The 27,998-nt window shown below is 42.4% G+C and overlaps 2 protein-coding genes across 2 annotated transcripts in view; both read right to left on the reverse strand.

Moving 5' to 3' along the window:
* Window positions 1-1,224, reverse strand: part of LOC113480441 (cholesterol 24-hydroxylase) — a 19,245-nt gene extending 18,021 nt beyond the window's left edge. Inside the window, exons 1-2 of the mRNA XM_026849247.1 lie at window positions 1,210-1,224; window positions 995-1,091 (exon numbers count right to left, since the gene is read on the reverse strand). Of these exons, the coding sequence (XP_026705048.1) occupies window positions 995-1,091; window positions 1,210-1,224 (112 nt within the window). The remainder of the gene's footprint in view (window positions 1-994; window positions 1,092-1,209) is intronic.
* An 8,504-nt stretch (window positions 1,225-9,728) lies between these two features.
* HHIPL1 (HHIP like 1) lies at window positions 9,729-25,710 on the reverse strand. Its single transcript, XM_026850008.1, has 8 exons — window positions 25,058-25,710; window positions 22,587-22,730; window positions 21,984-22,312; window positions 19,971-20,097; window positions 18,981-19,126; window positions 15,258-15,339; window positions 13,328-13,410; window positions 9,729-10,724 (listed from the first exon to the last, which is right to left on the reverse strand). The coding sequence occupies exons 1-8, from the start codon at window positions 25,534-25,536 to the stop codon at window positions 10,120-10,122; spliced, it is 1,995 nt and encodes a 664-aa protein (XP_026705809.1). The 5' UTR covers window positions 25,537-25,710; the 3' UTR covers window positions 9,729-10,119.
* Between the last annotated feature and the right edge of the window lie 2,288 nt (window positions 25,711-27,998).

Consider the following 27,998-nt stretch of genomic DNA (forward strand, 5'->3'; position numbering starts at 1 on the left):
GCCCGCGGCTGTGCGGAGGCCTGCGGGCGGGGCGCCCCGCTTAAAGAGCCCGGCGGAGGCCTTGTCAGTAGGGCTCCTAAACTGGGCCCGCGCAGGCGGGGAGGCCTCTGTGTTGATGTTTAACTGTTTAAAATACAGGATGCAAAGGGAACATGCTGTTGATGCCTCTAGGAATCAATAGATGAGGATTTTCAGAGCAGTCTGCTTTGGGGCCTGTGTTACACAACGTACTCATTCGCCATCCAGGCATGGGAATGAGAGATGATACAGTTTCATTGAAAACAGGCGATCTAAAGCTCACTTCCACAAATTGCTTAAGGATCGCAAGACACAAGGGACTAAGCCATAAAATGGTGGAAATTAATTTCTGGTAAAAGTAATGCATGAGGAAAGATAAATTATATATTTACATCCAGCCCAGTTATATATATATATATATATTCAGTGGTGGCACCAGTTCAGGAAACATCAGCTTAATGCTTAGTACAGACCAAAGAAGTAAGCAGAGCACAGGCAGTGATTAGAAATGGGAGTGTGAGCAAAACAAGATGCCTGACTGTATTAGTATATAGAAGACTCTAAATCTAGTTAGAGACCACACACCCTATGTATGAATACTGCATGTGCCCTTCTTCCTAGAAATAGAGACAGAAGAGATTAGGCCTCCAAACTAGAAAAAGGATGACTGAGGGAGGTTATGACAGGGGTCTGGAAAATCATCAGTGGCCTGAAGATGAATAGGGACAGACTACTGATTAGTTTGTATAATTCAGGAACAAGGAGGTACCCACTGAAGTGTTCTGGCAGCAGGTCTAAAAGAGGAAGAGATATTTCACAACAAATTGTTAAATGGAGGAAATAATTGCAACAGCTGTTGTGGAGGCTAAATAATTAAATCGTCTCACAAGGATCCAGGGAAAGAGATGGGGGTTCCTTCCCCATGTTGCAGTCTCTGCCTGCTGGAGCCTGTGCTCACCCTTTGAAGGTTACCCACCTTGCATGCGAGACGACAGATGCTCCTCTTCACCATCTCCACCATCCCCACAGCTCTGGCTGTAGCAAGGGAAGGAGAAGCAGGACACTCTGCTGCCCTTTAAAGAAAAGCAGCAAACCACCTGCCTGTCGGGCTTTCACAAGACAACTCCATTCATGCACTCTTTCTCCATAACAAGCTTTACTCAACGGGCTGGAGACAGGATACTAAATTACCTGTATTTTTATCATGTCTATTTTGCTGCCTGTGGGTCTCCGACATTTCTCAGCACCATATGAGGCTGCTGCAGGACTTTTCATCCCCACCATTTCCCATGGGGTGTCTTTCCCCTGCTCCTCTCCCACAGCAGCTCCCATATGGCAGTGCCTCTTCACAGCAGGAAGGAGAGGATGTAACTCATGGCACCCCCTGGTTTTGTCCATCTGATGCAGCAGTCATCTGCCAGGCACCCCCAAGAGTCAGCTCACTGTGGTTTCCAAATGGAAGCAATGACTGTGCTTAAAAGGGCAAATTCTGCAGATTTTCTTTGGTTTTCTTGTGTAGTTTCTGCTTGCATTTGAAACTAGAAGATCAGAGAGAGCAGAGAATGCTGTCAAAGCAACAACAGCACATGTTGGTATAAGGTGAGAGATTTTTATCTTTACTGCATTTTTGTTTCAAACTGTAAATAAATTTGAATGGGCTTTTAATGACAGAGAGGCAGCAGGGAGTCAACAGTGAAGGGGAATTTAAGGAGCACCTCTAGAAGCCGTGTCTCTGTCTTACTTACGTTGCTTTCCTGTGTGGATGTGTGTCCCCATGTTCCTGACTACCAACTTAGTGGCTAACACCTCCTGGCCAACTTCACTTAAACTTGCCATGGAAACACAGATCACAAAATGGTCAAAAACCAGGCAGATGAAAACGGTTGCACTGGCTTTATAGTGTAAGCTAGGCTAAAGAAAGATTTGGTGTTGCAGACCTTGGAGGATGACAGGGATTTTATTATGAAGTCCCCAGGAACCAGCAGCTCTCCCAGCAGGCAAGGCCAAAGCCTGAACACGTTTGGGTTTTTGGCCTGGGCAGAGCAGGAGTTGTGTGTCGCCAGCCCCATGAGTCCTCAGGGAGGCAGAAGGACCAGAGACTTGTCATCAAACTGTGAAAGCCTGTTAGGACCCTTTTTTTTTTTTTTTTTCTTTTGGATGGCCAGCATGCTCAGCAGAGTGGAGGAAGAACACCAGATGTTCCCCATGAGGACAAATACACCTAATCACTTCATCCATGGACTTCCAGCCTGAGGGTGGGCAGGACTGCTCTGTTGGGCATGCTTGGTGGCCAGCATCACTTTTTTGACTTCTCATGGCATAGAAGAAGAGTATGGTAGCATTTGCCACATTACAGCCTCAGAGAAACAGTGACTGGTGATAACAGTCAAATGGTACAAAATTTTAGAAACTTTTTGTCACTATAGAATGGAGCAAAAGCTGGTTCTATATTTTCAAATATTTTTGGGTTGCTGTTACATTTAATCTTAACATTCTTGAACATTCTTTACATTCTTGAACAGGTAGTTCCTTCTTTGGTTTGAAATAATTGCAATAACCCTGGAATGATTTTCCCTTCTGTTTTGGGTACACATGCTTTTGCACAAATTTTTTTTTTAATCTGGAAATTACGTTGTTACATTCTCAAAGACCTACAATGTAACGACTATTTCTGTTTATCTTAATTGAAACTAATTTTTTTGGTTGGGTTTTTTTGATTTGTTGTTTGGGTTTTTTTTTTTCCTGTTAAGGCTAGGGTTTTATAACCTCTTGTTTTCAGAAAAAAAGCTAACATTCCTTCCCATTTGGTCAGGTAATATATAGCACGATCTCATGATACAAATACCCATCACTAGAAAAGATACAGCTAATCACAAGAATAGCACCACCCAGAGAAATTTCTTAAAAACTAAAGCTAGCTAATGAAACCATGCCTTTAAAGCCACTCAATGAACCTTCTGATGAAACATTGATTTTCTGAGTTTCATCATTTATTTTTTTTTCCAGCATATTTCTAGAATAGATTGGAACTGTATGCAAGGTGTTATTTCATTTGAAATCACTTTCAGAATAATTCCTGTGGAAAATTCCTGGTTGTACCGTGTTTGTGAGCAGCTCATAGGGAGGTGATATTGGCATTTTATACATTTTGATGGGATGGAAAGGCCATGTAATATAGTTCTGATCCCTGTCTACAACAGGCAAGCTCTCAAAAGTAATCTTCTCATGCAAATGTAATTATCAGATGATAAACTGCCCTTCCCTAAGTATTCAGCCTGGGTAGATTTCAAAAATTACCTTATATTTCAGGCTTTAAAGATAAGCTTCAATAAAACCTTTTGTTTGTATTCTAACAAGCTTTAATAACATTTTTTTTTCCTTTTTATTCTAATGTGTTTCTTTACCCTTGAGCAAAGGACATGATACCAAGGGACTGCACTGTTATGTTACCCACCTGGGAGCCACCCACTGCACCAAGAAGAAAGGATTGCAGACTTGGGGACGCTGAACTTCACTGTTTGTCACCTTTCTGCTGGGGACTGAACTGCCATCGCGTGGACATTCTGCCACCTTGCACATTCCCATAATCACAAAGAGCGAGACTTGGGAACAGAACAGCAAGAGCCGCAAGCTGGGAACCATTAACTGGTGTGAAGTTACAAGTGAATTTGAAAAACTGAAAATGTGATGTAGGGTTATTCCAGACTCCTGTTCTCTTTTGCTTGTATTTTTGTAGCTATTTAGGTTTGAAAACATTTACTGATCTCTCTATCTTGGTCCAGCATCGTATAGGCTGTAAGTGACGACAGCAAAGACAAGGCGCAACACAGGCATCCTTTGTGCTATGATGCCTTCTGCAGCACACTCACCCAGAGGGCTGGGTATCCGGGAGCAGTCTAGACTTACCAATATAATACATTTCTAAATAAAGAGTTTTTAATTTTATTGTTAAATGTCTACATCTGTTGTGTGCTACTGGTTAAGTGCAGATGGTGATTAAATTATAGTACCTATCCTGGAGAATTTACAGTCTTAAGACCTCACTCCCTATCTAAAGGTCCATATGGACTTAGTGGGGGTCTGGGGCTAGCATGAGCACTCCATTCATCTCCAGCAGAAATGCAAACTTCAGGACTGGTTTTGCTAGGCATCTCCTCCTTTCCTAGGCAGAAACACTGTCCAGGTGGAATCCAAGGACTGACTGCTTTTTAGGGATTTTGGTCCTTCTGCCCGACTAGTGGCTCTGCCACCCATGGGCAATCCCACAGGAAGCACTCTGTCCCACATAGTCATTGTGTCTCTATGCAGCGTGCCTTCACCTTCCTCCCTTTGATCATGCCACATAGTCACTTTATCATGGCAAATAATAATTTGCTTTTAATAATGCAAAGGATAAAGTTCTCTGCTCCAAGGATTGGAAATTTTCAGGCTTTCTTGCTACATGACTACAGCTCAGCTTAACATTGAATCTACCATAGCCTAAGTGTTAAGAATTCATATTTTGTGTATCTCTAAACCCAGGACACGAACACCACAATGCCAGCAGACCATTATCCAGCTCAGAGCAACACCAGCAGAGAAATATAACTAGATTTCAAAATATTCATTGGTACATCGCCAAAACCCATTTTGTTCTTCTGATGGCCAGGTAATAATATCTGATCTCTGTTTTTTTACTATTGTTATGACAGCCAATGTGGAAAGTAGTGAGGCAGATGAACTTATTTAAAGACGATACAAAATTTTTTACCAAATATAGGAGAGATATTTACTTTAACCTCCCTTCCCTTAAACAGTCAGTGATTGCTTCCCTTTTACCAGCCATTTGCAAGGTATTGTGAGGTATTTGCTGCTGTGAGCTTATGAATGTCAGTTACATTCATTCATACATCAACTCACAGAAAAAAAAAAAAGCATACTTTTACATAAACATTTGCTTATTTTTCTTACATAAATCAAATTGCGATAACTAATACTACCAAATATGGACTTCAATTGTGTTACCAGCACAATTCAATACATGACTATTTTAAATCCAGTTATTAATAAAATTTAAATTAAAATGTTACTTCAATTCAGAAGTACATAACTTTCCTCAGCGCATATATAAATATAAATATATAAATGTAAAGCAGTAGGCCGATTCTGCTATTTGTATCAGTGTAAATAATAATTAAATCCAGCCAAGCCAAAGCTAGTGAGGGCAGTTATAATTATTTTGGAAACAGAAAATGACCCATTATTTTAACTTAATTATCAATGAACAGGAAATTGAAGTGGCACCAAGTTAATAACAAAAACTTGACCTTCTGTCTGATGCTGGGAGAATCAGCTCCCCAAGCACAGAGTCCCAAGCCACAAAACTTGTTGGGGAGGAAGTTCAGAGCATCTTCACAGCTGACCCAGCAGCAGCTGCTGGGGCATGAGGACTGTGGCTGTGCTGGAGGACATCTTCAGCCGGCATGACTGTGTGCAATGAGACTGCATGACAGCATGTTGTGTTGTGTCACAAGCTATGGCATGCAGGAGGAGGCTGATGAAAAACTCAAGTGAGATCTTTCTTCCTTTCCCATTGCTCTTCCAAGATAAAACCTTGGATGATGCAAGATCTTCTCAACCTGCCTATGCAGAACTGCAGACATCCTGGAAGACCTCCACAGTTCAGGACTTTCCCCATCATCCTGTGCATGGCATGAGCCTCTGGGACCATGGCTCCCAAAACAGGCCCTGCTGCTTCCTCCAGAAGCTCCTTTTCTTTATAAAGTGTCTTTAAGTGTTATACTGGAAAGGTGGGCACAGCACAATGGCTCTAAAATCTTGGTTTAGATTTAAAGAATTGCTATATTCATAGGAATGAAATACTTTGTGGTCTGCAGCTCATCTGCATGGTCCCTAAAACCACAATACACCATACATAGTAAAAGTAAAGGGGGAAAAAAAGTGAGTAGTCCAAATAGTAGTGATATACTCACTGTGTTCAAAAGCAGGTGCAAAAAAATAAAATAAAGCCATCATTTTTGTCTCCCAAAACTTTTGATCAGTCCAGAGATGTTTTTATTTCTGTATCATCCAGAAAAACAAATTATCAAAAGGCCTATGTGGTCTTGCAATGGGAAGCTCAGTCCTGCAGGAAAACCAGCCACCTTGGGTTTAGGTTTCAGAAAGGCTTTGTCTATGCTAGTAAGTTAAACAAGCTCATTCCTTGGTTATCAGGCCAACTGATCCCGACTCCTGACCTAGCCTGGGGTGATCTGGGAGGGTGCAGATTAACATGGGCCACAGGTGTGCTGGGGGCTGCTCTGAAGATGGTGCCCCTTCGTTTACCAGGAAAAAAAAAAAAATCCTTGATTTAGGGGTACTGACAATCAAATGTGATCCAGTCTTTTCTGACTCTGGGGCATGACGTCCTGACTTGATCAGGGTAAAGCCTTTTGCTGTTTCATTCTTCAGGGGGCTGTGGAAATAAGGTCCCTCATGGGCAGCATTGGACCTTGGCACCTTTCAAGGCCATTAAAGTCACCTTGTTCAAGCTTGACATGCACTGCTGTACTGTTGTCTCCTGTCCATGCCTGGCAGATGTGGAAAGGAAAACTCTCAGAAAAAGTAACTGCTCGTGAGCAGTGAGCTGACCTAAACCCAGACCTTTTGCCACAGATTAAACTCGACGGGGTTCAGGAGTCAACCATACATTTGCAAAACAAACTACAAGTGGGCTTAGATGTTACTTACCCAGCACTGCCAAATACAGACCTTTGCAGTGAATTTCACCCTGAGTCAATTATCACCCAGCTCATATATAATGAGGTCCTGATCATTCTCAGTCCATAAAATTTTCCAGCATGGAGTGGGCACCTCATAATTGGTGAGATGTTTAATAATAATGAACAGAATCCAAGGGTTTAGTCATAGCTGAAAGCTAATGCCCCTGAGGAACAAGCTACTTGATGTCAGTGCTTACAACTGGCTGAATGCTAGAGATTTTTTTTCCTTAAAAATAACATCCCTATTTACCACATTAATGTTAAGGAATGATTGCTGTTTCCATTGCAGCTGCTTTCCTGACTACACTAAAACATTGCTCAAGGCAGCTCTGTGCCCCAGAGTTAAGTCTAGACATGAAAACCTTGGGAAGGTCATGTACAAGGCAGCAAGGTATGGTCACATGTCAAATGGGTTTGAGGTCTTGTTTGTTTACAGAGGAAAAACTATGAATTCTTACAACTTAAATTTGGAATGCAGTTATTAATTATCCAATGATGCTTACATCTCTTTTCATATCGAAAAATGTCTGAAAGTATCTAAGGGGGCCAATGCATCTCACGTGCCAAGCTGACCATTTAAAGAGGTCTATTGGCATCTTTCCCAGGGAAAAAGCAGGCTTGGATATTGATATGTTGTGACTGGTTTTCTCCTCCGCACTTCTCAATTTCTATATTGATCATAACCAAATGGTGCTGGGCTGAGCTTGCACACAGCAGGACGGATTTGCACTGGGGACACCCCCTATACAACCATATCAACGCTAACAGGTTAAAGAAGAGGCAAGCTCTGCTCTGTGCATTCCTGAGAGTGTTTTTCTGGGTTTGGGCTGTGGGGCAGTGGTACACTGAGTGTACCACTCAGCTATCAATAAGAATCCTATTAAACAGCAGACAATATATCAGGTATTTAAATGCACATGTGCTTCTGTGCTTTGAATAGTACACACTCATTATTTAAATACCATGGAACTAGACTGACAAATGCCAGGATTTAGAACAGATACGTTTTAAACTTGGAAGGGACAACAATGGTCAGAAATATCTTCTCAGCACCATAACAGTGTAGTGAGCTGGCAGGCACAGACTCGCACACACATCCACGCGTACCGAGCTGGCACGTATCTACTTGAATGCTTTCCCCACTCATTGTAGGCTGCGAGAAAGGATGAGGGGAAAAAAACTTATTTGCAAGTCTTGTCTCTACTGATAAATATTTCCCCTGTGAAGCCAGCAGCACCCACATAATGCCAAGCAGCAAACACTGGGGGTGTACAGCTCTGTGTTTGCCATCAGCCGAGCCACGGCACAGCTCGCTCTTACCGAAGGCTGCTCCTCGTGGGCTGGTTTCCATATGCCTTGAGCTGCTACCAGAAACTGTGTGCCACAGAGTGACTGCCAGCCAGTGGCTGGTGGCAGTCACCACCAGCAATATACAAGATGTAGATGGCCTCTGCTTATGCTCAGGAGGTTCAAATGAGCTAAAGCATGTGTAGGGTAACTAATAGTTAAATCAGAAAAAGAATACTTAAGTACCTGGAAAATGATGGTGAAATGCCTGTCTAGTTGGTCTACAGCAGACGTCCTTGAATCATCTCAATTCCTTTAGAGTAGCTTCTGTTGTGCCGGTCTTTTTACTACCCAGAATTTTTAAAGCATAACTATGACCAACATTCTCCTTAAAATGTCACAGCTAGAGCTAGCTGAAATTTGGCTAAGGAGCCAAAAGAAGCAGAAGAGGAATTTGGAAGAAGAAAGATTGTATCTCCACTTTCTGTGTTCTTCCAGCCCTCTAGTCCCATCAGCAAAACAGGGGCCAACTCTTTTAACAGAAGTATTTACAAAGGACTCTCTTGTTCCCTGAACATTTTGATGTGCCTGAAGTGAATTTCTGCACTTTAAAAAAATGCATTTGCATCTTCACTGCAAGGGGAAAGCCTGGTGCCTGATGGCATTTGTGGGTTTTCCAATGAAATGAGAGTAGCATTTTGCAAAAGGCACTTTATATGTCTGTTCAAGTTAAGAAGTAGGGAACCAGTGCTATTTGTCTGATTGGTTTTGTGTACTGAAGGTGTTCTTTAATATCAAAAAGTATTTAATGGGTATATCAGAAAGTTCAGGAAAAATATTTAAAACAAAGTAATTTACCAGATACATCAATGTTTTAGGCTTAAGAGGACACTGTCAACTTGAAATTGGGGAATTAAAATAAATATCCATGGTAAGAGCTTTAGATACAAGGTTTTGCTTATGAACCTTTCTGGATACACTAGTCATTTCACATTTGTTTCATTTTGTCTTTTCATATTCTTGTATGAGCAGCAAGATAAAACCTATCCTGATTATACTGGGGAAAAAAATAACCAGGCAAAATTCTATCAAATGCAGACATGAGGAGAACATGTGTCTCCAATCACCACTCAGGTGAAAAGCACATTTCAGACAAAATGAGTTGGGTTTTTTTTTTGTAATATCCTTTAAAAAGGGGTAAATATTACAGGATTATTACCCCAGTACATTTCTTCTTGTCTAGTCATTTACACCTCTGAAAACTGAATGCAAAAACATGTGTCTTCACAACCTTTGGGAAAGTGGATAAACATGTACAAAGTAACTTCAGAGTTAAACTTGATAAAGATTCTGTTCATGTAAAAAAGGCCAGGTTTTCTTTTCACTTAGGCTAGTACAAACTGCAGAAATGTTTTCCAGCTGGTATTCTATGACTTTTTCTAATTTATCTGATTTTGCTTAGACACAGTTATCTTTGATAACCATTAAGATTATACCAATTAAAAAGCATTACAGAGAATCATTTTCCATTCAACTAGTACATGGAAAGTTAAAAAAAATCTGCTTTTGTATTTTGCAAAGAAAGGCACAGATTTATGCATACTTAGAAAACACCATTCAGAGCTGCAGGTGGCAAAGCAAGCCAAATAACACACTTCTGTCAGAGCGAAACATGGTCATTTGGGAATTTATTTTTCTGCAAAACATTGCGAAGCACAGCTGGGGAATGCTGTATTTCAGAAGGGGAAAGGGCAACAGGATGCACCTCTTTTCTAACCTATAATGGCTGATGTTCAAGGTTTTCTTCTTATTAAAAAAATCCCATACACAGTCTCTGTCCACAACATACTCAAGTCACTGATTCTTCACTTTATGTTTTCTTTCCCTCTGAGGCACATGTATGGAGATGAATATGAAGAAAACCACAGATTACTTTGAACAGATAGAGCATTCAAGGCAGAGCACACCCTCCTCAATACTGACTCTGGTTTAGAGGGTTGGGGAAGAGAGGGGCATGCTCCAAAGCCCTCAGCTGCCTTCCCCAGCTCCCCTGTCACCAGTCTGCCACCTCCTCCCGGCTGCACACCACGCCAGCATCCTCCTCGTGGGAGCAGTTGTGTGTGCCCACGTCAGCATGGGCACACTCCAGCAGTGTCTTCTCCTGCCCGGAGCACTGGACATCATCCAGAAGGATGCGGAGGGAGGTCCCTTGCCCAAATTCTGCCTTCTTGCTGGCCTGCACCACATAGGGGAAGCCCAGCTGGCGGCACACCACAGTGGCAGCAGACAATGTCCAGCCATCGTCGCATACCGTGCCCCACTCGCCATCAATGTAAACCTCCACCCGGCCCCGGCTCCGGCCACGACCCTGCTGCTCCATCAGCCGCACAGCGCCATTTCGCAGCGGCCGGGCTGGACCAGGGGGTTTCTTCTTCCTGCGCTGCCCCCTCCTCTCTCCTCCCTTCCTGGGCTTGGGGGTCCTGCCGCCCGGCGTGGGGGTGGTGGGCGTCCTGCTTCGGTTCCCTGGTGGTGGCAGGGCTTGGCCCACCCAGTCCACAGACGGCGTGAGGGGCGTTTCGGGGTCTGGCCTGACTCCCCGTGGGGCCTCTGTCGTGGCCTTCAGACGGGGACGTGGCGTTGGTGTTTTCACAATAAGCTCTGTTGGGGGAAAAACCCAGGAAACCATGAGTCTGTCACTCTATGGTCAATACTTAAAGACAACTGTACGAAACCAGCTCTGATTTTTGACTTATTTAACTTGTTTCTTGGAATTTGCTTACTTGATCCTGTTGAGAAGCAACAACACTCCCGGTGAGCCAAATACTTCCTCAGTGAAAAATGTTGGCTGCTTTTAGTTAGCAGAGACGACTGCAGGGCTTAATGCCAACAGGCAAGCCTCTCCCAAGAAGGAAACTCCAAGCAGTTTATTGGCAAAGCTTCAGCCTGGCCTTGAAAGGGCAGGCGCTGGAGTTTCACGATCAGAAGAGGAGTTCCCTACCATACCCTTCTCCCCTGCTGAAAGCATTTTAAAGACAGGCACTATTTCTGCTCTTCATTACTAATGATTGGATGGTTACCAGAAGAGAGCACCAGCCTCCCCACTGGGCCAGATGCTTTATTCAGAGGAGCTGAAGTCAGGAATATTCAAAATCAATTCTCTCTGGCAACTGGAATTTGCAAAAGGAACGGAGTTGCCAGGACAACACATAAAACACGATTTGGGCTTGGGTTTTTTCTTCCCTATGAAAAAAAATAAAAGAGCCTTGAACTCTGAAGAGCTGAAAATTCTTTGCTGTCACAGTTTCCAGGTGTTACTGGACTTGCTTATTTACATGTGCTCTATTTTTAGCTTAAAAATAAGTTTTAGCTTGTCAGAAGGAAGCAATTCAGAATTGCTCAGAATAACAATCAACTGATCTGGTACGGTGTCACAGGCATTTGCAAAGACATCACAACTTTTGGAATTATATCCAAGATTTATCCATTCTCATTTATCATTTGCTTTGTAGTACAGAGATGAGGAAAATAGGACTGTCTTATTTGTGCTTAATATCTATTGTCCCCAAAAGACTAACCCTTGCAGTGGTCCAGTTTTTCCAAATAACACTTTTTGGAGAGGAATTGTATTTGTAGCATGAAAATATTTCCCTTCTTTGGAAGCTGAGGTTCTGAAGACAAGAAATAAATATGAAAGCCTCACCTGCGTGCACCTCAGTTCCTGCAGCTTGATCTGGCAAATCACTTAAAAATCCTGGAACTCATGTAATGATACGTAGGACTTCATGAAAGCTAACGGTCACATGGGAGTGCTTTTCACCTCACTGAATCAAGTTGTTATTATATATTATATTACTCTTTGTCAAGCTATTTATTAAATACACTTCCAACAAATGCACTCATCCAGCTAATGCACACCACATGCCTTGGCAATTCTGTTACATTCACACTAAAACAGCAAAATATTTACAGCTACATGTCCTTGTTTGCAGGTTTCTGAATCAAAATTTTCATGCTTGGTTTTCACCTAAAAATTAATTTAGTTCTTGAGACACTTAACAGAATGTCTCCCACTGTTTCTAAGTTTTAATTTAAGATGAAAACTACCTAGTAAACAAACCCAATAGATTTAGTTATATGTATAGTTTAAAAATCTGAACTTTGGACTTGCATAGAGAATAATGCATAAGCAGAAACAAAACTGGTTAAACATGAACCGAGTTGCTAATGTTTGGAAATTGCGTGCACAGCTTGCAAAGGAGAATGTTTCTGAAGATGTGCTGAGTGCTCAGGCATGTCAACAGTTAATAATTAGCCTTAGATCTCATTCCACCTTAAAGATTCAATCTTGGAAGGTGCTGAGTGCCCTCATTCCTCTCTGAAGTCAAAGCTGTAGGAACTGTCAATGACTCAAATGCAGTTTAACGTGATTAATGTAATTAAAAATGAAATAAAAGTATTCTGACATTAGACTTCCTACAGTAATATTAACTTCACGACAAAGTTCTTAAGAGTACTGCCTAGGTTCACACTTACATGTGTAAACAAAATACACAGGGAAAAAGAAAGGTCATGCTGCCTGATCTAATTTTGTGATCCTAATAGTGTATTTAGGTTTTTTGCACTTAACATAAATAGTACTTAGCTTGCTGCAGATTCAGCTACATCATTGACTACTCCAGCTTTAGCTGTACAACACTTCATTCAGTACACAGCAATCAAAAAGTGCTGGGGGGTTTGGATAAGCCAAAAGTTCACCTGAATGGCTGATCACTTCAATGCTTTTGGGAGTGTTTCCTCATCCCATATTCTCTCACAACTAACAGTGACTCAACCCTCATCTTGCTTAATGAACTATTTCCCAACTCTTTAGCCATCATATACTTCATCTCCTGAAGTGCTCCTCATTACCTGAAGGCACTGCAAACACATCACTGAAAAGCACCATTGAGCACAGGATCTCAGTACAGAAACAGTTATGGGGAAACCAAGCTGGTGGTAACAGAACAGGTACGATGTAGCATGGAAAAGGGAAAATGTACAGGGGCAGAAACTACAGAGATTTCACACAGCCAGGAGAAGGGAAATACCTTATGCCTTATTTGAACCAACTCTTCAGATCCAAAACAGCTGGTAAGAATTAAGTTTGAGGATACTCTGAAGTTCTGGGTGGTCTCCAGGCATACAGAGATAGTGCAAGCTTGGAGTTTGTATTTACTGCCAGATAACATGCACCAATAATAAACAGCAACAGTGACACTTACTCTCCTTTGGCACAAACTGGATGCGCTTGCTTTTTACTTTCACTGGCGACGGCTCAACTCGGCATTTTCCTGGTGGTGCTCTCCTGCACAAAAAGGGACACATACAGTGCACAATTAATTCCTTTCCTCTGGCATTGTGAGCCTTTGCTTCCTATTTTTCTATGAATGTAATGCTCATCGAGGGAGGAAAAAAAAAAAAAAAAAAAAGGTCTGTTTAAATGATCCAAGTAATCTCTTACAGTAGAAAACATAATTAAACAATCATATATCTCTATTGATCAAAGTCCAAATATTCACAAGGCAGTGGAGTCCTCTGGCTGTGTTTTCACTTGCCATAGCTGAATTCATTAGGGAAATAAAACATTGGCAGGTTCAAACATTACAGAAAGAGATTAATCAAACTGAAAATACAAATTAGAAAACTAGACAGTATATGTTGAACATCTGACATAAAGGTCATGTGTGCGCAAGTTTTCAGGTTGTCTTCAGAGAATGAAAATAACACCCTATTATTCATACATAAAGCCCAAACAAAAGACTACTACAAAAGTAGTACCAAAAATGCAGTTGTTTCAAACAAGAGCTCTAAGTGTCTCACACTGAAGCTCCCTCTTAGTATGTATGGCACATTATTTTGACACAAATTTGTTTGCCATGGAGGTATCTCTCACTTTTGAGAAGTTACATCCAGTTCATCATCACTTTTTCCTATGACAGCTGCCTGGTTAATCCACAGACTTCTTCAGAGGTTTTGTAACTGGTTCAAAAATGCAAGATGTTTGCATCTGTAGGGTATAACTCCTTTGTAATTAGGGTTGTTTGCATTTGCATTTCTGTGGAAGGCAAAGAGCTTCTCTCTCAACTACCTACACAGGGATGTTCCCCTCTTTTATGATTTTTTCTGTGAGTTGTTTCTGCACTCTACACAGGAAAGAAATTTCTTTTTAAACTTAAACTTAAACTTAAGACTTGCTTTTCACTTCTGCTTTCTTTAGTTTTGCAAAGGTTGCATAATACCAGTCTCTTAATACACAGTTTACAGGAACTCTTCCACTGTGTTAGATAATGGAAAATGCTGCTGACAGAGGAGAGTCAGAGGAAAACACACAGCAGCTCTGGGGACTCTAATTTTGGAGTCTGGTTCCAACATACAAGCAGACAAGTGGTTTGGTTCAAAATGCTCATATAGCTAAAGCTGTAAATTTAATCCGTTTGAAAAAATAAAAGCTAAAAAAGTCTCACTCTACATGTCTGGCTGAAAGTAGTTTGGTGTTTAACCAATAATAGTAATGCTTAAAAAAAACAAGAAGATGGAAAAAACAGCAATAAACCTTCCCATAAAACACAGCTATTCCCTGCCTTGCCTGGTCTCAGATACGCACATGGGATCCAGAAGGTGTAACAATGGTCTTATTTCCTTGTCCAAGCCATTTCCCTCTTTGAAATACAAAACATAATGTACTTTTTGACATTAAGTTCTGGTTTGCCTGAGAAAGCACTGCAGGTCACACTAGGTCAGCTTTGGCTGCAGCTGCCTGGGCACTGGGCTCTTATGGGAGATGCAGCTGGCTACGAGGGATGGAGAGGAACTGAGAATAAACACCTTGACAAAAACTGCCCCCTTTTGGGCAGGAATCTAGACAAACTTTGTCTGAGAAAGACAAGCCACGCATAAAATACTCCTTTAGCTTTCAGGAACAAATGTCCCAACCAACAGGCCCCACAGCAAGTTGGTGATCACCAGACGGCGTAGACTCCCATGACTGCAGGAGCAAAGCAGCCCTACAGTGTGTTACTCCAGCTGTTCCTTGATCAAGCTCCACAGAAGGGCCCAGCATGGGAGAAGAGCTAGATAGTGAATATCATTCATCACATCCACACCTGGACACACTGCACCACACTTAGGCTCTGCAAAAAGAACATCTCATACCTAGAGGTGTCCACCACTTTGTACACCACTCCATGGGGAGCCGTGGCACTTGGTATGCCTGTAGACATGAAGTAAAGTTCTCCTGGGAAAAAAAATGGACACAGCCATGAAAACTCTCCATGCAACTTCTGACCTGTTTAGCACAAAGGCATTAAATCTGCATTACAGGTCAGAGAGCATCAGGAAACCTGGGACCAACATGGAGATCTGGCTCCTTGAGGAAACAAGGCAGGTTTGTATTTGGGTTTGTAGTGAGAGTTCATCTGCAGTTCAGTGGCACAAAATACTCTTAGTGAGTGGGAGCTTTTACATATTGTCATGAAATATTATTTGGACAAATTTCCACTGCACGTTCAGCTGCCCAGACTTTAGCTGTCTGATCTGTGTCCTTTAACTGCTAACACAAACCAGTCAAACACTGGATTCCCTTCGCTGAAATGAAATTAAAGGAAATTAAGAATGTTCACACTGCCTTCTGCTCTTTTGGATGAAGCACTCCTTTGGGGTGAATTACAGAAGAACAAGACTTTGCTTTTGCTTTCTCTAGCACACTCACAAAGTGATACATATCTCACATGAAAGGCATTTGGTTTGTCACAGCTCTGTCAGGTCACGTGAACAGGGCTCGACCTGTTCCACCACCATTTATTTGACTTATTTTCTCTTAACTGCATTTCCATCCTTCTCCTCCTGTTGTGCAGGTGAGACTGAGATAAGCAGTCCCTCTGGCACTCTCCTTTCTCTTTTGCCAGCTCAAGTGCTTGAGCAGTGCAATGAAAAGGATCAGAGAGAAAAAAATAAATATGCAGTATTTCAAAGATAATTAAAAAAAAAAAGGAAGAAAAAGAGACAACAGAGACCTGCTTAGAGAATAAGGCAGATTTCTTTGGGTGTCCTATGGGTACCCCAAGGGGAAGAGGGGAAGGAGCAGAGGGGTCAGAGTGGGCAAAGGAAGGTGTGGGCAGTTGGTAGCAGCTGGAGCTGGCTGCTGAGCCTCCCTCCTCCTTCTTGTTCTCCTGTGCTGCCCTGGGCTGAGCTCCTCTGGATGCTCCCAGGACAGAAACCAGATGCCTCTGGCTACCCCTGGCTGGTTTTTTCCTTTTTCTTTTTTTTCTTCATGCTAGAGGGAAGGGATGCCATTCAGAGGGCCCTTGACAGGCTTGAGCAAACAGCTTGGGCTTGTGCAAACCTCGTGAAGTTCAACAAGGCCAAGTGCAAGGTCCTGCATGTGGGTCAGGGCAATCCCAACCACAAATACAGGCTGGGCAATGACTGGATTGAGAACAGCCCTGCTGAGAAGGACTTGGGATAGATGGAAAACTGACTACAAGCCAGGAGAGTGAACTTGTAGCCCAGAAAGCCAACTGTATCCTGGGCTGCATCAAAAAAGTGTCACCAACAGGTCGAAAGAGAGGATTCAGGATTCTCCTCCTCCACTCCCCTGAGACCCCACCTGGAGTGCTGTGTCCAGCTCTGGGGTCCCCAACAGAGGGTGGTGAAACACTGGCACAGGTTGCCCAGAGAGGCTGTGGCTGCCCCCTCCCTGGCAGTGTTCCAGGCCAGGCTGGACGGGGCTTTGAGCACCCTGGTCTAGTGGAAGGTGTCCCTGCCCGTGGCAGGGGGCGTTGGAACTAGGTGATCTATTTAAGGTCCCTTCCAACTTGAACCATGCTATGATTCTATGATTTTTCTGGTGTGCTCTGTTAACCACAGGCCAGAGGCAGCCTTGATCTAAACAGGGGTGAGAAACACTTGGCACTGTATCTTGTGGTGCAGTGATGTATGCTTTATATCCCACGCCTCTTTCCTGGAAATTATCAGGCAGGAATACAGATACTCAGGCTGTGAAGCACAGGCTATCACACGTGCACCCCACAGATATAGCACAGTGCCTGGGGTGTCCCTGATACATTCAGCTGCCAGGGGATGGGACTGCTGACTTTATAACGGCTGTGCAATGAGCCAAAAATATAGGTGCCCCACCGCATAAAAAGATCCACTGCACCAGCTGGCTTAATATTCATCAGAGCAACAACCCCAAAAAACAAACGCTTCCGTGCAGAAAAGCTTGTTAAAATAAACTGTGTGTTAAACTTGTGAAAGCCAAGATTCCCAGCACACCAAAGAATTGCAAGAGAAGACTGTTCACTGCAGATAAAGCAGCTCGCTACACTGTTATCAACAGATTTCTTTCCATTATGATAAAGCAAACACAAGGCAAGTAACTACCTCTGAGAACAGACTTCAGCCCAAATTTCCACCCAGCTCTATTATACTTACACAGAGTACACATGAAAAGTGCAGGGCAGAAGAAGAGGTGCAGCGTTTCAGCCCCGCCTTTGCACAGACTCTGCCCACAGGCGCAGGATGAGGGAGACGCTGCTCCCTACATGCATGAGCAAGGGCTGCAATTAACAGCTTGATACTGCTCCTGGCAGCCCTCTGAATTGGCATAAAGCTGATTTAAACAAAGTTGTTCTGATTTTAGGGTAAGATATCCTTGTGCCTCACCACTGCAAAACAGCTCTACCTTCCATGAACATTAATCATTAAAGAAAATAGATTTTAACTCCAAAAAGATAAAATTCTGGTCAAACTGTTGCACTAATACTTAATTTAGATCATTTGCATTTACATGATAAAATCTGCATTTATATGATATGCAATGCATGTTGCATTTGTGCAACATCCACACCTGACACAATCTGCACGGAAAACAGAAGTTTAAAAACTGGGGCATTCTGGGAGCAGGTGCTTGTGACCGAGTCAGGACCTCTCCGCGACAGGGCAGAACACAAACTCCTGCATTGCTGAGTCGCACGTGAGTCTACTTAGCAACGGGGCTAAAGATCGCGGGGCCCATCCTCTCCCTGTCCTCAGTCACGAGCTGCATGCTCTCCCTGTCCGGCTGCAGGGCTGGGCAATTAACCATACCATAGCGGCCACCAGCTTTCACCCCAGGACTCTTTAATTCCTCCTTTTCAAATTGAAGCAGCTCCCTCCTAGAAAGCAAAATTTCTCCAGTCTTAAAACACAGCTATGCAAAGGTCCACTGAAACTACATCCTTCAGTCCTATGCAAGGCAAAATCTCAGCTGGCACTAATAAAATTTGGACTTAATCAGCCTTTTGCCACTGTTTCACTCAAGACAAAACGTAGGGCTTTCATTCTGCTTCACCTCGAGAAGTACAAATATTCCAGGACAGAGTGAGCAGGTTCTTAATTATTGTTCATTACATCTGCTTCCCTGTAGCCATTAATAACGTCAACAGCCTTCTTGGCTAGCCAAGAGCATAGACTAGCTCTCACTTGGGTATCAACTTCTCAGCCTCTCAGGGCCTGCTTTCCCCACAGCATGGATCTGTGAAGAATGAGGTTTCTTTTCTAAACTGTGCTTTATTGTATTTGCCCACCGCTGTTCCCTGTCTCTCCAGAAGGTAGGTGTGGGGCAGTGCAACAGCCAGCCTCAGTCCTGCAGTCAACTGCCTCTCCAATTCCCCCTGCAGGCACTGTGCGGCATGCTGGCCGCAAAATTAGGATTGTAACTTTGGTTTGATATTTGGGAGATGCTGGGAATCTCACCTATCAGCATTTTACAGACTCATGCTCTGCCTCCCCACCACCCACTGCCTCCCAGGAACCTTCTCTGACCCCTTCTCTGGTGTTGCACTCTGAAGAAAAATCACCATCATGCCATTTAGTGTGACAAAGTTAAACAATTACCTGCTTCATCTTCAGCAAAGGAGATGATGTATTGGTAGTAGTTATTGATAAGCCCAGGAAACATGCATGTTTGTCCTGTCCCCATGCAGATTTCACTGTACTGCCACTCTCCAGTAGCATGATTCTCCTTCAAAGACATCAGGCGTCTGCAAGGCAAAAGAACACTTCCACAACACAACTAAGATGATCTATGAACATTAAGGAGGACACCTGGAAGGATGTTTAATGCTTCCTACCCTCATTAGCTGCAGCAGGAACTGCAGCTCCCTTGAAAAATGATGGATTGTTAATACTAAAACAAATATATTATATGCCCCCATGATACCTTGTCTTTCAAGGGCAACACAAACACATGAAAAAACAATAGGGGAGGGTTTAAGAGATATCAGGCTATTGTCGAGGGGACCCTACAAGAGATGTAGAGAGCTTGGCTTCACTACAGCTCTGTGGCCTCTCTCCTGCACACAGGACCAGGGCATCAGGGCCATCAGGGCATCAGCAAAGGCAGAGGAGGTACGGGGAAAACAAGGCAGTCTCATGCCTGCCTCATCACAGCTTTGCAGCAGACTCACTTCTGGACAATATGTTTTTTTTCTTTCAGTATCTTTGGTCTCTGGAAACATTGCATCAGAGTGGTTTGGTTGTTTTTAGGATGTATTCAAATGCTTTTTTACACCACTTCCAGGACTTTAAATGAACATCATATCATTGCCCCTTTATTTGTACTGGCACAATGTGAATCAGCAATGTCGAGGGCTGCTGGAATGCAAAGATTGCATTCCTGCACCGTGCCATGGAATAAAGGTTATATAAAACATGCCACATGAGGCCTCTGTCATGATGAGTCAGGCTTTGCCCAGTGCTTGCAACCACCAAGTAGCAGCTTGTTCTCAGTTGTTAGACAGCATGAGCACACGCAGGCAGGTGTAGTATCGCTGGAGGACTTTGGCTGGGGGTACAGCTTAGTGAGTATCTGAAATATGTACTTACCCACTCATAAAATCACCAAATATGTACAGGCCATTCAAGTTCGGAGACTCGCAACCCCGATAGACATAGCCTCCCGTAACAGATTTCCCCATTTTGTGTGGATATGCATAAATTGGAAGCACATCATCTGTAGGGGAGAAAAGATCTATGGATTCCCTTGTCTTACACATGACGCAGAATGTTTATCTAGATAGTTCTGAGACTAGCACAATACAACTAGGTTCACTTGAGCATCTTCTAATTAAATGAAATGCTGATGGAGTCATATTTAGTTTGATTTTCACCTTTTCAGAACCACATTTGATAGCCCTGCCTAGCTGGCTGTGCTAACCAAGGACAAGCTAGCTCAGCGAGATGAGTCAGTGTTTCACTTGCAACATAAGCTGAATTCCTGATAAGCCTGAGCTCTCTCTATCACCCCGACACCTCACCATTCTCCTGAGCCCTTCTCCCGCTGCAACTCAGCTCTGTTAGTGCCAATTCTGGCCCATTTCTACACAGACTGGCTGGTTTTGCCATGGATTTGCTGGTTACTTTTAGAGTCACAGCACCCATGCAGGAGATGTATGTCCAATGCAGCTTTGTTTTGGTGGTGAAAGGGAAAAACAGAGATAGGTAACTCCAGACTGCAGGCACTGATGAAAAGATATGTCGGATGTCAGCGCAAATAGCTTCTGTTTCTTTGAGACAGGGGATCTTAACCTGAAAGGACCATCAAACATTTATGGTATGGCACAGGCAATATGTAGTACTGGCATATTCATTGTAAAATATGTTAAAACACAAGAGAGGAGGAGATGCCCTGATTCTGAGTGTGTCCATTAGATGCTTCCTCCCCTTTTGAAACTTCTGCGTCACAGGTATCTCCTCGTGGTACCCACCCCTCCTCATCCTCACTGCCTTTGTAGCAGATGCCTCAAGTAGCAAACCTGGCAGCTCTGCTAGCAAGTAACTTGCGCCAGGGTGTTCTATCCAAAACAGGTGTTTTCTACTCTTCAGCTGCACTTATCATTTTAAAGGGGCTGTGACATTTCACTGTTCTAACAAAAGAGTCTCTAAAGGCATCAGAAATTGTTCTGAATCCCTGGAGACCTCAGTAAAGTGCCTGCCATGAACACTCAGGCAGGCACTGTCACAGAGGAGAGCACTAAACGGGCTCTCTGACAACTGCTTCAGCAAAGGGAGTGCAAAAAATCTGCTCCCTGCTCTCAAAAGTTTTGTAAAAAACACTTTATCATTACAATTGTACTTGTAGCTAAGTTAATAAAAGGAAGGAAGTTAAACAACAACACACAGCACGTAGAAGAGAAAAAAATCATTATCTCAGCTAGTGCAAATCAGTGCCAGCCCACTGCCCCCCTGGACCTCTGGGGAGATGCTCCAGCACCAAGATGTGGTCCACACCAGACCTTGCAATAATACACTCTGACTTCACACATGCACTGGAGTTTTGCCAGCTAGCAAATACCCCGAACTCAGGTTTGAAAAGATTTTTAAAAAAAGGTTTTCCTTTTTGGCATAGCTAAAAGAAACAAAAATACACTGTACATTCAGTTACCTGCAAAGCAGGCAGTGTGCATACTGGTTGACCATCTTACACAATGTGTTTCTTTCTTTTTTTTTAATAAGGACACTATTTGTGAGTTATGGAGAAAAATACAATTGCTCCAAATTTTTCTTGCTTCTGCAGGAAAGCTTATTTTATGGCAAGAAGATGAAACTGTCCTCCTAAATCACAGAATCACCAAGGGATTTGACTGACAATATGGATCACCTAGAAAAACAACAGCCAGAATGTTTCATTTTCCTCCTAACTCAAAAATGGTTAACATCTGGACTTTCAGTATTTATCCCCAAGTTGGTTCCCTTCTAGACTGAGACAGTATAGATTTACATCACAAAAACCTATGTTTTGCACCAAGCAGCCAGACTTTGAAGGCAGGAATTAAAAATGGCAGCGCAGAAAACTGCACAGTGGGAGATGCAGGTAATGTAGAGAGCACATCTATTTACCCAATGAAGAATTGGTGCAAAGTTTTTTATCGTAACAACTGAACCCTTCCCTCGCCCTCCAGCCGTAATTTTTCCCTTTCTCAACAATGTCGATTTCTTCATATTTATTCTGCCCCACGTCTCCGCAGAAGAGCCGCCCTCTCCCTTCCTTGGTGTGAGGTTCGCCCCTATCGAAAGAGCAGCGCCACATATTTCTCACTCCATAAGCGTAGATTTCGGGGCGAGCCTTAGGGTCGTTAAGAAAAGGGTTGTCGGGAGGGATTCGGTACAGAGGCCCACGGTCATTGTTGTTCACATCAATCCGCAGCACTTTGCCCAGCAGGGTTGATCTGTATTAGGAGAAGAAAGGAAAGAAAAAAAATAAATAAAAGTAGACCTTGGTTAAACGTCAGAGATGGGGTTTTTTTTGAAAGTCTAGGGTTTCGTTCTTTCTGTTTTGGAAAAGACAAGTCTTTCAATATCTCTGAAAAAAACATTTCAAGACGATTTCATTTGCCTCAGGCCACTGAACAGCCTTCAGGTGGCACTGACTTCCCACACCCCGCTGCCCTGAGGGGACACGCTGGTGGCTTGGAGCTGCCATGGGGATGGGTCTGCTCTTACTTGTTCTGGGCATTTCCAAAGGTCCCAAAAGGATCCCCAGCCATGCCTCCATCTCCAGTAAATATATAGAGATACCCATCATCTCCAAAGAGCAACTCTCCTCCATTATGGTTGGAAGCAGGTTCTTCTATTTCCAGGATTATCCTAAGTGAAAACAGGGAGGAGGCATTATCTACTGCAGAAGCCCTAAGCAAAGGGCAGAGCAACATCATGCCAATGTTGCCCTTGACACATAGAAACAGAGACAGATCAGGTTTGAGGCAAATTCCTCCATATCCACGTTACTGAATTTTACTTGGGCATAGCTGATTTTCTAACTTTAAATAATTCCAACATATTTCCAGGTTACAGAAACACCAAACTGTAATAAGAAAAATCTGAGAAAACACATGACAGAATACACTTTTAATTAATTGTACTTTTCCTCTGATTTTTCTTTCCTCCTTGTTAAACTATTTTTCCTCTCTTTTTTTTTTTTTTTTTTTTTTTAATTTTTTTTTTTTTTAAAGAAAAGTAATCTTGGTTTAAATCCAGTTGTAAACTGCAGAAGAAAGGACTCCAGTCCATCTGTGCATCTGTAGTACAGCATCTGGCATAATCCCGACAGGTGCTTTCAAGGTGAATCTAAAACTTTTCAAACCTTAAGGAATCGTTAAATTCTTAAAGAGAGAAGAATCCTTAAATGATAATTACATACAGAGGACTTTATGAGTTTAAAGAGTGGTTAATAGCAGCCCCATCAACAGATTAATATTTTGACAGTATCAACAAACAGTATCAACAAGCAGTATCAACAAACTTTAATTTTAAAACTAAGCTCTCACTTCTATCTGTTTATTTTACGCACTTGGCATCCCTTTCATAGCAAGAAAATGGTGAAATATATAAAGTGTAACTTCATAGAAAGGTAAAGCCACATATACATGCAGCGGATGTTCCTAGGTATAATAATCAAAGTTTATTTTACTCCAGCTTCTAAAAAAGCCCAGATTTCATGATGACAGTGCCTCTTAATAGCTACAAAACCAAATTACAATAATCACTTATACCACCTGTTTTTTTCCCTTCTGAAAGTACTGATGGTTACAATCATAAATTGTAAATTGTGGGAAGGAACCCAACTATGTAATTATTGTCACCTGCTGTTAAACGTCACCACCTCTGAGATAAGGTAACTGTGCATGTATGCACAGAATCCAGCCAGCAGCAGGAGCAAGGGAGGATCCTGTACAGACCCAAAGATGAATCCTCCTCAACCTTCCAAAGAAGGTGGAAAAAACCAAAACATGTTGAGCAGAAATCTGCAGACAAACAGACATGCGCCTTCCTGCAAAGGCAAAGCACACCACGTGTTGGCCGAAGCTGCCTCTTGGGCCGCATCGCAGGATGAAGTCCATGGGAGCTGTGCCTACACAAGCACAACAGGACCACAATTTTATTTTCTTAAGCTTTTGCTGTACTAAACATCAGCTAGATAAGCAGAGAAAATCCTACAAATGTAGAGCCTGAGGATTTTTAAACAAGACAGCTCATGGGCCTTGACATCTGCAAGTTTAAGCTCCTGACTCACTGTCCTGAGGACCACATTTAAATTCTCCTTACCTGTCATCTACAGGGCTGCTTACACTGAATTGCTGTCATTGCTTTATAAACCAGCATCCCCTTTCTATCATTAGGCTACGTGCATTTTTGAGCTAGAATCATCCACTACTGAGTATTTGGAAAGCCCTAACAAACCATGTAACAAAGCAAAAATCTTAAAATTAATATTCAAGGGTCTCTTAAAACAGTGGTTCCATTACATGGTTCTGCACCAGGTTATAAATCTATAGACTGTCTCCACAAACAAACCTCTAATTATCTGTGCATGTTAATGTGGATGAACTGCAGGATCAGACTCAAACAAATTATATTTCCAATCAAAATGCACTCAGTGATAGCATAGTGGTTTGCATTTTATTTAATTTGATATTAAATTCATAATATCACAGGGTTGAGCTGTCATTCAGTTAAAGAAATGTGTGGCCAAATCCATCTTTGTTCTGGTATCACTGAGTTTGTTTATAATGATTTTGGAAACCTTTGGCTTTGGAATGATTTTCACTCATGCTTTGCAGAAGTCTATTTTAAAGAGTAATCATTACAATACAAAAAAGAAAAAAAAACCAAACTCAACCAAAAAACAAACCCCAAAATACTAATTGTAAATAAGGTTTAATCAATATTCTGTTAAATCTTCTGACATACCAGAACTGAGAAAGTGTTTTATCCCTGAGAACCTGCAGTTCATCCATGGAGGTCACGTGTATTCTCTATCTCAATATGCCAGACATGGACTTGGACTAACATGCTAACACACTAGAATGCAAGAACAATATTATGCTAAATAAGTCTCATTCATTAATAGCCTTTAAAAATGCACAAACTTTCAGATCTTAAATACATTTGCTAGAGAAATGTGAGTACAATACCTTTCAGAACCATGGTCCAAAGAATTCATATCAGCAGGTGAAATTCTGAACTCACTGATTCGGATTCTCTCTTCATAACGGACTTCAACTGAATAGTAGACATACACTTTACCATTAAATTTGAATTTAGGATGAAAGACAATACCTAGAAAACCTCTCTCATCTCCTTCCCAAGGTGAGGTAAGTACAGCTTTGCTGATGTTCAGAAATGGCTTTTCAAGCCTGGATCGATCCGGGAGGTAGGTCCACACCAGGCCAACCTGCTCTGCAATGAAGAACCTGTGGGTGCCATCGTTGGCGTGCACCATCGCAACAGGATTGCGCAGCCCGTTGGCGACCTCTACAAGGCAGAGCTGGAGACAGCCCTCCGCATCAGCGGTCACTAAGCCCAGGTTTTGGTTAAGGTTCTGGTTAGCCAGGAGGTGTGGAAAGCAGTAGTCTGTGTCCTCCAAGGACAGGTAGCGGCAGAATTTTGCCATGTTGTTCTCCAGTGCAATTAACTCTTGGTCTGCAGAGAGATAGCGAAAAATGGAACGGCATTTTTGCCACACTTGCAGGCAATAGTCTTGGCAAAGTCCTGGTATTGTCCGTACAGGGGTGGAGGGATCCTCAGCATCGTACAGGTGAGCTGCATATGGAGAGCATTCCTAGAGGGAGAGAGAAAAAGCCTCAAGCCATCCATTTCTTGGACCAGATTTGAAACAGCTGAGCAACAATACGAATTGGAAAATTTTCCCCTTAATTACAAGATGTGTCGTAGTTTATTCTGAAGATATATTAACAGAGGAAAAGATCTTATTTATCTCAGCATTCACAGAGATGATCATCTATATTCCTGGTGAAAGCTGGCTTCCTCATGCTGTTATTCATTTATTCCAACCACAGCACTAACTCAAGAAAACCAGCAAGGATATGTATTTTGCTATATCACTCTAGTAGACTGTACTGAGGAAAAAGAGACTTTTCTATCTTGGATGCTCTAACTTTATCTATTAAAAAAACGAGCAGATTCATCACAGCACAGAAGCAAAACAAAAGAGTTAGCTGAGGAAGTTCAGGTTCTGCATCTCCAACTGAGGAAGGAATGGGAAAGGTCAGCAGAGCCAAAACCTACAACTTTTATACCTTGTCATCTGATAATCCAAACATGCACCTCAAACACAGATGTGATTTACATGTCAGAAGGAGTGGGATGAGAAAGTGTAGGAGAGAAGGACACCCATCCTTCCTACCACACAGTGCACCCAGCCCTGGGATGCTATCGCTGCACACGCCATCCTTGCTCAGGTCCAGTTGCCTTTGCTGGTGGATCTTTGTCTACAGTCAGTTTATATACCTGACTAGAAGTGGTGAAATGTGTCTCATAATCATGACACTGGTCACCAAGTTCCAGATGGGATGCTCAGACTACAGGATTTCAGACAGTGAGCACCAAGTGGCCATAATCCAGGCAGAGTGTACTGGGAGTGGCTGCAGCACAACCCTTGTTTATGGAAGATGCAGCCTTGGAAACCTACCCAAGGACTCAATCAGGTTCACATAGTTCGTTGTATCCTCTTCATGAGAACTCCAACAGGCACATTTTCCTTATGTAAAAAGCCACGGCAATCCAGTAAAACTGTCCAAATTACGAACTGACCAGAGTGACTCACTTCTGCTTTTCCTTGTAATAAACACAAAATATTTTCCAGTTGTAATGCATCTTCCCGACAAGCATCTCTAAAGTGCTCTCCAAATAATGTAACATGGCTCAGTGGAGGCTCAGTTATTTTCACAGGGCAGATAAATAACTGAGGCAAGAAAGCTACGAAGAGAAACTATCCTTGAACAAATTCTGCATTTTTTTAATTCTTACATGGCATTTCTCCCACGCAAAACCAGCTTTGTTAAATATATATATATATAGGGAGCTGTTTCTAAATCTATAGGGAGCTATTTCTTAATGCAGATTACAGGACTATTCAATAGTTGAAAAGATGTAACATCTGATATTGAAGTATTTAAATTAGCTGATAAGTACACACAGTATTTAACTTTTATTTTATTTTCCATTACATACCATAATAAACTGAGAGGCCATATAACAGATCATTAGTGTACAATAAGCTTTCCTCCTGGAACGTCAAGCCATTCATTGCAAAATGAAGGTTATTATGCCTTCAAATGAGCAGCAATTAATGTGGTAAAAAGGAGATTGCGCATGACACAAAACGCTGAAATTACACAGGCAGATTGGGTAACAGCACTCAGCTCGGTTACAAGAGGTGTGCCAGGGACAGAAAGGGCTGGATCATTTGCCGATGCAGTTGCTATGACTGAAAATTTTACCTTAGAAAACAAACTGAAATGAGACAGAAAGGGAATTTGAAGGCAGGGCTGGATGGGAGCTCAGTATATTGCTGCCTACGGAGGCTTCACACTCAGAGAGAGGTGGTACCCCGCCTGAGTACCGGGGTGTACCTGGTTCTCTGAGGGCCTCTTTCAAAGCAAGCAGTGATCTTATGCATTATAAAGCAATGTCCTGGCTTCAGCATCAGAATTTAAAAAAGCACAGAGGTATGGTTTCCCTGTCTCTTTGTCACTGCGGGTTGTTCACCCCAGCCTCTGGCATGTTTGAATAGCAGTTGTGGGTGACGACTTCTCTCCTTACCACATTCCTGGTGGCACACAGCTATATACAGTGGCATTATGCTGGCAGTGATGTACAGACATCTATCACTAGCCAGACAGTACTCAAGCTTGTGTGTAGGGTATTTTCCAGACATACATGGAAAATTTTCCAACTTTTATTCCACAAGAGATGGAGCCTGATGCCTGGTCCTTAATTTCCCTGCTTCTGAATCAAATGTTGTGGTTCTTAACCTTTCACATCATCTTATCATATTCACTTACTCAAAACACCAAAAAAATCTAAACTTGGTTACAGCCCAGTATGTCTAAA

Source organism: Athene cunicularia (genome assembly GCF_003259725.1).
Source record: "Athene cunicularia isolate RWA chromosome 5 unlocalized genomic scaffold, athCun1 chr5_part1, whole genome shotgun sequence".
Taxonomy (NCBI): domain Eukaryota; kingdom Metazoa; phylum Chordata; class Aves; order Strigiformes; family Strigidae; genus Athene; species Athene cunicularia.

Bases quoted from the DNA above. Each gene is read 5' to 3' on its own strand.
- HHIPL1 (XM_026850008.1), bottom strand. From the start codon at position 25,536: ATGGCAAAATTCTGCCGCTACCTGTCCTTGGAGGACACAGACTACTGC. The intron at 22,731-25,057 runs GTATTGTACTCA...GTTTTCACTTAG, and splicing joins TTGGACCATGGTTCTGAAAG to GATAATCCTGGAAATAGAAG. The intron at 10,725-13,327 runs GTAAGTGTCACT...TTCCCCCAACAG, and splicing joins CCAGTTTGTGCCAAAGGAGA to AGCTTATTGTGAAAACACCA.